At 48.4% G+C, this 10,212-nt stretch overlaps 2 protein-coding genes across 3 annotated transcripts; one reads left to right on the top strand and one right to left on the bottom strand.

Moving 5' to 3' along the window:
- Nucleotides 1–105: 105 nt before the first annotated feature.
- Nucleotides 106–8,857, top strand: HMBS (hydroxymethylbilane synthase). Of its 2 annotated transcripts, XM_032201927.1 has the most exons (14): nucleotides 106–129; nucleotides 236–289; nucleotides 1,593–1,665; nucleotides 2,348–2,397; nucleotides 2,494–2,549; nucleotides 3,445–3,522; nucleotides 3,835–3,912; nucleotides 4,988–5,063; nucleotides 5,293–5,406; nucleotides 5,858–5,896; nucleotides 6,657–6,776; nucleotides 6,976–7,029; nucleotides 7,576–7,662; nucleotides 7,884–8,857. In XM_032201927.1, the coding sequence occupies exons 1-14, from the start codon at nucleotides 106–108 to the stop codon at nucleotides 8,055–8,057; spliced, it is 1,077 nt and encodes a 358-aa protein (XP_032057818.1). In that variant the 3' UTR covers nucleotides 8,058–8,857. The 2 variants fall into 2 exon arrangements, with proteins under 2 accessions (XP_032057818.1, XP_032057819.1); XM_032201928.1 differs by lacking the exon at nucleotides 3,445–3,522.
- Nucleotides 8,765–9,641, bottom strand: LOC116497904 (histone H2A). The gene has a single exon (XM_032201930.1). The coding sequence runs from the start codon at nucleotides 9,608–9,610 to the stop codon at nucleotides 9,179–9,181; it is 432 nt and encodes a 143-aa protein (XP_032057821.1). The 5' UTR covers nucleotides 9,611–9,641; the 3' UTR covers nucleotides 8,765–9,178.
- Nucleotides 9,642–10,212: the final 571 nt, after the last annotated feature.

The raw sequence follows: 10,212 nt of genomic DNA, 5'->3' as shown, positions 1-10,212 counted from the left end.
AGCCCCGAGGGGAGGGGGCGGGGCGAGCGTCCCGGATGTGACGTAGCGGGGCGGGGCCGCGCCATGGAGCGGAGCGGGGAGCGCTGAGGGGAGGGAGGCGGCGCCATGGCGGAGCCGGGCCCGGCCGCCGTGAGTCGGGGTCTGGGGGGCTCGGGGGGGGGACACCGGGGATGTGAGGGGAGGAGGAGGGCACCGGGAGGACTCCGGCCGGCCGCTGACCCCCTTGTTACCGCAGGGCGAGAACGGCGTGGGCGGCAGAGCGGTCCGTGTGGGCACCCGGCGGAGCCAGGTAGGCGGCGGGGGGCGCCGGTAACGCCCCGGGGGTAACACGGGGGGGGTCGGGGGGGCTTCTCCCGGGGCCTTCTCCCGGTATTGCCCCCACGGGGGTCCTGCTCGGCGTTTTTCGGCCCTCAGGGTTCCCGGTGCAGCCCGGTGCAGCAGGGAGGAGCCGGCCCGTCAAGGGCGATAAGCGGCCCCGCGCCCCCGTGCCCCTGTGGCGCCGTAATCTCGCTCGTCCCGGTGGGTTTTTTCTAAGAAGAAAGGGGGGGTGCAGAGGGGCAGCGTCTTTTTGAACTGTTTTTTCTAACCCGAGGCTTTGCAAGCAGCAGCTTCCCTTCGCACTCATTTTATATGTAGGGAAAGTGCCGTCCGGAGAACAAAGTTAGCTGCCCCAGGCTACTCGGTTCATTACAGGGAGAAAAGCTAAAACGCTACTCAGCTGTGGCTGCTCGACTACTGCTGCACGTGTAGCATGAACCAATAACATCATGGTGTTCTTATTGCTTCTACTGTCATCATAAAAGAGAATATTCTTCCTTTATCTTACTGCTCTAGCATCTTTTGTTTGCTGTTTCTGCAGACCTTTTGTTTGTGTCTGTAGAATTTCTAAATAAAGTTCTGCTCTTAAAAGTAGCTCACGTTTACCAACAACTGTAAGTCTTCCACAGGTAAAGTGAAATCCAACTGGTTCCTACCAAAACTTGCAGTATTGGTAACGTTCACGCTCTTAGAAATAGCAGGGGGTATCCAGTATGTGTATGACTTCTTTCATCACTGAGTGGCAGGAGGATGGTTTGGCTTGCCTTTACACTTGCTTGCCAGTAAGCAGGCATCTTTCAGCAGTGGGATTTGAGATGTGGAACAAAGTGCCTTAAAGTTAGGTACGTAAATTCTGTTTAAGTGCAAAGGCAATGATGGGAACAGCTAATGACCTTAATGCACCTGGAAGCAGAGTGAGTGAATCCCAACACACAGCCTTCCGCTTCAGTCGATTTTCCTAACTCAGTAAATTCTTTCTGTTCTGACTTGTCACTGTTTGGATCGCAACAGTGTTGGATCTGGGGAGAGGCTGTTTTGCTGCTTAGATACAAACAGTTATTTGGTGAAATGCTCCGGTCGTGATGTAGGTTTGTGTGCCTCAGAGGGTTTGTATGTATGAGCTATTGTACTTGGGGCTACTTTTTTTAATATTTACAGCTTAGAGAACTTAGTGGTAATTAATGCATAACCATCAAAGAATGGCAAAGTTCTCTCTAGCTTTCATGTAGCTGATGTGCTTTTTGTATAGGGCTTTGCTTTCTGCTTTGTTGCAGCTGGCCCGGATTCAGACCGACAGCGTAGTTGAGATGCTCCGTGAGTTACACCCAGACCTCCACTTTGAGATTGGTAGGTGGTGTGAGTTTTTTTTTGTTTCTGCTCTTGTGTAGATTGCAGTAGGAGCCAGCCAGCTATCTTTGTGTGCAAGATGTGCGTACAGAATACTGTCAGGAGGAGGAGAATTTGCCCCGTTATCTAAGAGTGCAGTCTGAATTCATTTAGGCTGTGTGGCTGAGCAACTGCTGCTGGTATTTTCCATGGGAGGAGGATTTCACAAGCTCCTGGTGTTTGTGGCCCTGCATCTGTCAATCTGCCATGCAGGTGACATTGTGTTGCTTTGTTGGAGAACGTGGTATCAATGTGGCTGCCCTCTGGACTGTGTTCAGGACACTTCCCTGTCTGGGGCTTGTGGTATTCAACAGAATAGGAATAACTGGAAGCACACTTGCACTGGAGAGAGCTGCTGAGTATCTGCTCACTGACGCTCTGGAGAAAGATCTGGGCAATGTCCTTTCAGTTGGTCGTTCCCAAAACCTGCGCTCTTTCTTTCTCTGTGTTTTTAAGGACAGTGAAGAATGTGTCATTCTCCCTTAACATGGTTGAGTGCAACGTATTCTTAGGAGTGAGCTGCTCTCGTATTGAGTCTGTGCACACAGTGCACATAAGTGTGTATTGCTTGTGTAGATGCTTTCAGTCTAGGCCTATGTGCTCTGACCATACCTCACACTTTATCTGTGCTCTTTCTGAGCAGTTGCCATGTCAACAACTGGAGATAAGATCCTGGACACAGCACTTTCCAAGGTAAAGGGCATCTTTTTGTGCTCATGAAGTAATTGTGTTTGGTGGTATATTTGCAGATTTTTCTTTTGTGGTTCATGTTCCTCCATTTACATGTAGATTGGGGAGAAGAGCCTTTTCACCAAAGAACTAGAAAACGCACTCGAAAGAAATGAGTAAGAGCCTGATTATTTTATTTTATTGGGGGGGGAGGGGGGGAATTGGGGTTGCTGTTGTTTTGTTCTTCCTTGTCTAGCATTCATGCTCTTCAGACATTTTTTGCTTTGCTGCCATGTGATCTAGTTTTCTTCTGTTCCGCTACGTCTGGTTACATGAGAAATTCTTTGCTAAGTCATTGTCTCTACTCATTGTCTCTTTTCTTTCTTTTAACTTTCTACCCTGGACTTAGGCCTTGCATTTTGGAGTGGCATTGTGATGCTTAGTCTGCCCTGGTTACGGTTTATTTTTTTTTTCTGCTGTGATTTGCATTACATGTTTGTCAGAGTGGATGTAATGCCTGCTTGGGAATACTTTATTTTAAAAAATATTTTCCTTGGTTGTGTTAATATTTTGTTTTAGTGTATTTCACATTAACATGGCATAACATTCAGTGTTATTGTGTGACCATATTTCTTAAAATGTTTGCATGCTAAATATTTAAGAGAATTGGGTGTGAGCAAGTTGTGCTGCTTTCTGGACTAACCTCTACAGGAGAACTCAGTTCAGATTCATGCTGGAGCAGAAATTACAGCTTTTGCTTTTTGTAATACCACGGGGAGGGTTGCTGTGGTGCTTGCTTATGGCTTAGTTAAAGTAGGTTTAAAAATAAAGATCACAACACTTAATTTTCCAGGTTAGAAAAGATGGACAGAGAAAGGTGAAATTACTTTTTTGGGATGAAACAATAATACTATAGTAGTTCTGGCTGTACAATCCTGAAAATCCTCTCTCCTCCAAATTAATTCCCAGGGTGAATTTATACTTTTCTGTACGTTGCCTGTAGGTCTCTGGTGGGTACCGTGTGACCCAACCATCTGTTCAGTGCTGTGATTACTGTCCTGTAATTTTTAGAGTTGACCTGGTAGTTCACTCCTTGAAGGACCTGCCAACTTCTCTTCCTCCTGGCTTTACCATTGGTGCTGTCTGCAAGTAAGTATGGGCTTATTCTTGATTCTCTGAGGGACGTGCGTTTTGCAGCGTGAGTAATGGCAGAAAAGCAAAGGCAGCTTAGGTAGTCTTGGTTCAGTTTGTTTGCCCTTTGATTATTCTCTGAAACAGTGGAACAGCTGGAGTTGTCCTAGCGTTCTGTAGCCATCAGGTGTACTGGAACTCCTTATTTTTACAATGGTGAAAAAGTCTTTTGGAGCTAGAGCCAGCTCCTTTGGGGGCCAATATCAGAACTGTTGACCTTAACAACCTTCCGTTTAAATGATGTAATTCTGCTCTTGCATTATTTTGCAGAAGGGAATCTCCACTTGATGCTGTCGTCTTTCACCCCAAGAACTGTGGGAAAACACTTGGTCTCCTTCCGGAAAAGAGGTGAGTGGGGAGAAAGGGAAGACAGGTGTAAAAATGGAAGGGAGAAACTTGTTGATATTTCCTAGTGACAAATCAATGAGCTCCTTACTTTATCCTGTAGTGGTTTTACACTGCCTTCAATTAACTTTCACGTATGTTACACTGAATCCGCTTGTTGAAAAAAGCAACGCTGTCTTGGGAGTGTTGTAGACTGAGTCAGTTTGGCTATCTCCTGCCACCTTTTGAGATGCAGCACTTCTTCAAGTGAGACCCTTTCTTATCTCAACCTCCAGAGCGAACACCAGGTCCTTTGTATTCTGCTTATTGCAGGGGAATGAATGCATGCTGTGCAGCCAGGGTGTCTAGTGCAGCGTTTTAACTTGCATGGTCCCGAACCATTCTCGTTTCCACCCAGCCAATTCTGATTTTTGTTACCTTTTTTTGGCATCAGTTTTCTGTGGTTCTGCTGGGAGCATAAGTAGTTTCTGCCTTTGGAGTTACCTGACTAATTGCCTATGCGTTTTTATCAAGATTATAGAGTCCACAAACGTGGACTCACATTTCCATGCATCTGGGTGGTGTGAAAATCTTACTTGCCTTAGGTTCCAGATTACCAAGAAGAGTGAATAGAGCACATCTCTAGAAAAGAAATGCTTACGGTATAGTGTTCTGTGTTGTCAAGTTAGACAACCTATTTTCAAAGTGTTTTTTGTTTGTTTTTTTAGTATATTGCCAGTGGGAAAAAATTGATGGGGGCTGTGTTAAACATTTAAACCTCCACACATTTAAACCTTCTGTTTTAAACGGAAGTTTCATCAGTCCTCGACAGTTTCTTGTGGCTACTCTCCAGAAGCATTCACTCTAAATCCACTACTGGGAGTGGCTTGCCTGCATCTAGCTTCAGCTAGTTCTTATGTTAAACCTCAATGAGTGTTTTTTACGTGTTCAAAGAAGGTATAAATCATTGGCAGGCTCTTGGATCTTCATTTCCATCCTAAGAGGAAGGAAAAAAATGTTTGCTTAAAACTTCTGACATCTCCAGATGGATGGAAGTGCAGGAGTATTCTGGATTTCATTGATTTAATTTTCTCAACAGCGTGATTGGAACCAGTTCACTTCGTCGAGCAGCCCAGCTCAAAAAGAAGTTTCCTCATCTAGAATTCAGAGATATCGTATCCTTTCATGACAAAATGTGGGTTCTGGATAAAGTTCCATGAAGGGTAATAAAAGTTGATGCAAAATCTAGCATCAAGGCTGATTTATACTACCTGACTTCTTTCAGGACGGTATCCTGACTGATTCTAATCTGAAGACTGTTGGATTCTGTAAACACAGACAAGTTAATGTGAAGTGGTTGTAGGACTGCTTGCATGCTGTTTCTATACTTAACCGCTTTTGCAGAGAGGGAATTTAAATACCCGCTTAAAGAAGCTCGATGAGAAGGACGAGTTCAGTGCCATAATCCTGGCTGCTGCTGGGCTGAAGAGAATGGGCTGGGAGAATCGCATTGGTCAGGTGAGTGGCAAAGCAGAGAATACCGTTCTCTTCTGAGTCTGCCTGCTTTGTGTTTGTCTCATTGAAGATGTACATTTAGTTTGCTGAATTCATGGTCACATTCCCTTGAGATCTGATGTGGTTCAGGGAGGATTTGATTTGTTTGTTTATCTTCATACGTAAATTTTTACCATGCGGCTTTCCACAGTGCAGTAACAGTTTGTAATATCTCCCAGCATTTCACAGACTAAGTGACTAAGACTTTTCAGGTTAACTAAGGAAGTGTTACTGCCCAGGTGAAGGAAGGTGCTTCTCACCTTAGGGATGGAAACACTGAGGGGTGGGAAGGGGGAAGTGATATTTCCATGGTTGGGCGTGAGATCAATGGTAGAGGTGAGCACAGAATTCAACTCCTGTTTCCTATGTTCTGAAAAGTGCAATGTGGTTTAACTCTGGTTTTACTGTCTTCCAGCTCCTGAGCCCTGAGGATTGCCTCTATGCTGTCGGACAGGTATGTTACAGCTTCTCTACCGTAAACCTGACTGCGTATGGAAAACGAGCAGCAGTATGACATGTCAAGTGGTTGACTGTGACAGTCAAATACTACGTTTGTGTTTGTTGCCAAAGAACAATTACATTGATCTCGTTGCCTGTTAGGCTGCTTATGCACAGCCTGTGGGAAGAACATCAGTCAGCTTTATGAGCTTGTGTGGCGGGGGGCTGATTTCCATCAGCTATAGAAAGTGGTAAATGGTAGAGGTAACGTGTGGCATGACTACACTGGGGCAACTCTGCAAGTATCCGGCAGGCCGTGAATGTGGCAGGGTGAGTGTTGTGCAGTGCTGGGCTAATTGTGCAAAGCCACTGCTGTATTTGCACTGTTACACTCCCTTACACACTGTGTCCTAACTCTGTGTGGAGTTGAAACACCTGCCTTGGGGCACACTGTTAGTGCTCTTGTTTCAAGGCAGTCAAACTGCTCCAGCCCATGCTGGGCATGTAGCTGAGTTTACAAAGTGTTGCACAGCTGGTATCAAACTTGAGAAACCTGAGCTGGCTGTGCATTAGTGATTGCAAGCATCATTATGTGCTGCAATTATTCCCCATTCTGGGTCAATTCCCAGTGCGTGAACAGGAGTCAGAGAATCCTAGAATATCCTGAGTTGGAAGGGACCCACGAGGATCATTCTGATTTGTGACAACTGCTGAGTGCACACAGAGATGCTGAAGTTGAGGATTTACTTTTTTTTGTTGTTATTATCTCCTTATAGGGGGCATTAGCAGTGGAAGTTCGTGCCAAAGACCAAGAAATACTGAATATGGTATCTGCCCTGCATGATGGAGAAACCGTACTATGCTGCATTGCTGAGAGGGCCTTTATGAAACGTTTGGTACGTGTGGCATCCTTGCTCTTCTTGCAGCAATCAGTACAGCTCTGCTACAGTTAAACTGATGCCACGCTTTCTTAAAACTGCTAGTAGAGCCTATTTGTGATTTAGGAAGTGGGGTTTTGTGCAGCATGTACTTTTCAGGTGCTTCTGGTTTGAATGTGTCAGGGAGAAAACTCCATTGTCAACTTTTTTGTTCTAGGAGGGTGGCTGTAGTGTCCCTGTTGCAGTTAGCAGCATGCTGAAAGATGGCCAGGTGAGGAATATTTTGTATTTATCTGGGATTATTTCTGGGGAACTGTACCAGTGTGTGCACATTCCCTGAAGGCAACTCCAGCAGACAGCTTTATGGTACAGTAGGGCAGATAGGGTTCTGACTCAAGCCTTCCAGGTTACTCTCTAAAACAGGAGAATGAGAATGGGTCTGGTTACTGAGATCAAGTCTTTTAGAAAATCTCCTTATTATGATAGTTTATTTCCCCCCCCCCCACCTATTCTAAAGGCAGTGTTGCCCTGTGGTCTGGATGTGTTGAACTCCAGAAAATGTGTGCATAAAAGCATCCAGACCACAGGGCTGTGAAAACAGCAGACTATGATTAAGTAGGTGGGAAGTTAGAAAAGAATTCAGCTTGTTCCTTGGTAGTTGCATCTTCTGTAAAAGGGATTACTTGTCTTAAAGCTCTGTCATGCTGCTATTCTAGCTGATCCTACTGGACTACAAAAGTGTTCCCCTCCAGGCTTGTCTGTGCATTTTGCATGTTGTTTTTTAATGTGGCACTAATACCTTCTGTGTCTTTCAAAGTTGTATTTGACAGGTGCAGTCTACAGTTTGGATGGATCTGATAGCCTGAAAGAGACTATGCAGACCAGCGTTAATTATCCGCAACAGGTACATAAAGCACGCTGGGTTCATAAGCCAAACCTGAAGTTGAATGACAAAACCAGACCTTTAGAAATCTCTTACTTTTGGTCTGGTTCTTCAGTCCCTGGAAACTCTACAGCAATGCTGTTCTCAACTTCTTCGACCAGGGGTTCTATCTCGTTTTCTACACGTTCAATTCATTGTCCACACCTTCCTACTGCCTTATGGTGATACATTTATGTTTGCAGAATGAAGACGGACCAAATGACGATGTGCAGCACGTTGGCATCACAGCCAGGAATGTCGCTGGTCAGGCGCAGGAAGCTGCGGAGAACCTTGGTGTTGAACTGGCTAGTTTACTTCTGAGCAAGGGAGCTAAGCACATCCTGAGTGTGGCAAGGCAGCTTAATGATGCCTGCTAAACCTGTGGTGAGGTCAGCAAGATTGCTCCAAGTCTTGCTTCAGCCTTTGCAGCTGTTGTTATCAGCCTTTAGAGGGATTTTTTAAAACATTCACACCGGTCTTGCCTGATGTTTGGGCGCAGAAAAATATGCAATAATAAACTAATTCCAGAGTAGTGATGCTGATCAGGGTTTTTATATCTGAAGCTTACTGAAAGATTTTTGTTGCTAGGGGGGAAAAAAAAGGTGTTTGCCTGTTGCGTTTAGGAATGGGGCACTGTACTGTCCCAGTCTGACTAAAGTATTTTCAGTAATCACTGATTTTGTGTAATTGTGTACTATTTGGGCCTGTTCTCCCATCAGAAATGCTGAAGGAGAATGGCGTTAGGCTCTCATTACAGCATCTGTGTTAATTTTCCATGAGGAATGCTGTGTTCAAAATAATCCCATTGAGTTATATCGTAAGCTATCAGATAATTTCTCACTTGCCCCTAATGAATTAAGTAACTGGTCAGCTATCTCATCTCGTGTAGATGTAGCCTGAGATAGCTGTTCATCCACTCTAGCCTTTGAGCTAAAGTTGAACAGTTGTGCCTTTCTCTGCAACTGGCAGCTCCTTGCTGTTACTGTGGTTCACAGCTGGCACGTCCTGATGTGCTATTCTCTCCATCCTGGCAGCAGAGCTCAAGCATTACAGTGCCTTGTGTGAGAAACACCCAACCAGTCTGTTACAGCGTTCCTGCTCTGGAAACAAAGCATGGTTTATTCTCGGTGTACTGTCCACTGAATGCAACAGCAGATAAATACAGCCAAAGTCAGCACCCAAGAGTAAGTGTCTTTATGGAGCACCTCCTGTTTTGTGACTCAAGGAGCGTTTCGGGAGCCTTTCTTGCCCTTCCTCCGGCTGCCTGCCCGCACGTGGTACTTCCCGCAGCCCCCTGGACCCGTTCCTCGCAGCTCCGCAGCGCCGGCCCGCGGCCGGGAGGGCTGCAGGCTCCTCCACTCGCCCCCTGCCCCCTTCCCAACCCCGGCGGCACAGCACCGCGGCTCCCCCCCACCCCTTGGGATCGCAGCTCTCCCGGTGAGCAATGGGGTGGCCCTGAAAAGGGCCTTTGTGTGGTGCGGGGGGGGGGCCGGCCGGCTTAATACTCCTGCGACTGCTGCCCGCCGCCCTTCTTGCCGGCCTTGGCGGGGCCGGCGCTGCCTCCGCCCGTCTTCTTGGGCAGCAGCACGGCCTGGATGTTGGGCAGGACGCCGCCCTGCGCGATGGTGACGCCTCCCAGCAGCTTGTTGAGCTCCTCGTCGTTGCGCACCGCCAGCTGCAGGTGCCGGGGGATGATTCGCGTCTTCTTGTTGTCTCGGGCCGCGTTGCCCGCCAGCTCCAGGATCTCGGCCGTCAGGTACTCCAGCACGGCCGCCAGGTATACCGGGGCGCCGGCCCCGACCCGCTCCGCGTAGTGCCCGCGCCGCAGCAGCCGGTGGACGCGCCCGACGGGGAACTGCAGCCCGGCCCGGGACGAACGGGACTTGGCCTTAGCTCGGGCCTTACCGCCGCTCTTGCCACGGCCAGACATGGCGCCTCGCTGCCGTGCGCGCTCCGCGACCGCTCCCTCGCAGCTCTGCGGCGGAATGGAAGGGGGCGGCTCCGCCTCGCCCGCTTTTATCCCCGCAGGGCGCAGCTCATTGGTCGCCCCGCGGCGGAGCGCCCGCCGGATTGGCTCGCCCGCCGCGCCCGTGTCTCTGCCCGCCTCCGCCTCCGAGCTATTGGGTGAGGCGGCGGGCCAATCGGCAGCCGAGGCGCCAAATTCAAACCGAGCGGTGACCGTTGGCGGCGTCGCTGAGGCGCTGGCCACCCCCTTGTGGCGCTGCGATTCTGTGGCGAGCCGCGGTGCCGGGCAAGGCCGTGCAAACGGGGCTGGGGGCGAGGAAAACCGAACTGCGGCCTGCAGGGCACCGACTCGGGGCTTCTACCAACGCCCGGTGTTATAACGGGCACAGCGAGCCTGTCTGCACCGCCCTGTTCTTGAGGCGCCCTGCTCCGTGAAGGAGCACAACCAATAAAGATGTTCCGAAATAAGCCTCAGTGAAAATATTCCCAGTAGGTATCGAGGAGGGAATTTCTGCCTGCTGCAGAAATGATCGGCCCCTGGCAGGGTAGGACGCAGAGGTACCGTGT

Source organism: Aythya fuligula, chromosome 22 (genome assembly GCF_009819795.1).
Source record: "Aythya fuligula isolate bAytFul2 chromosome 22, bAytFul2.pri, whole genome shotgun sequence".
Lineage (NCBI taxonomy): Eukaryota > Metazoa > Chordata > Aves > Anseriformes > Anatidae > Aythya > Aythya fuligula.
Note: the sequence above shows the minus strand (reverse complement) of the source record. Positions and strands in the feature narration are given on the sequence as shown.

Coding starts and splice junctions, on each gene's coding strand:
- HMBS (XM_032201927.1), top strand. CDS start 106: ATGGCGGAGCCGGGCCCGGCCGCC. Junction 130..235: donor CGGAGCCGGGCCCGGCCGCC/GTGAGTCGGGGT, acceptor TTGTTACCGCAG/GGCGAGAACGGCGTGGGCGG. Junction 2,550..3,444: donor AACGCACTCGAAAGAAATGA/GTAAGAGCCTGA, acceptor TGTAATTTTTAG/AGTTGACCTGGTAGTTCACT.
- LOC116497904 (XM_032201930.1), bottom strand. CDS start 9,610: ATGTCTGGCCGTGGCAAGAGCGGCGGTAAGGCCCGAGCTAAGGCCAAG.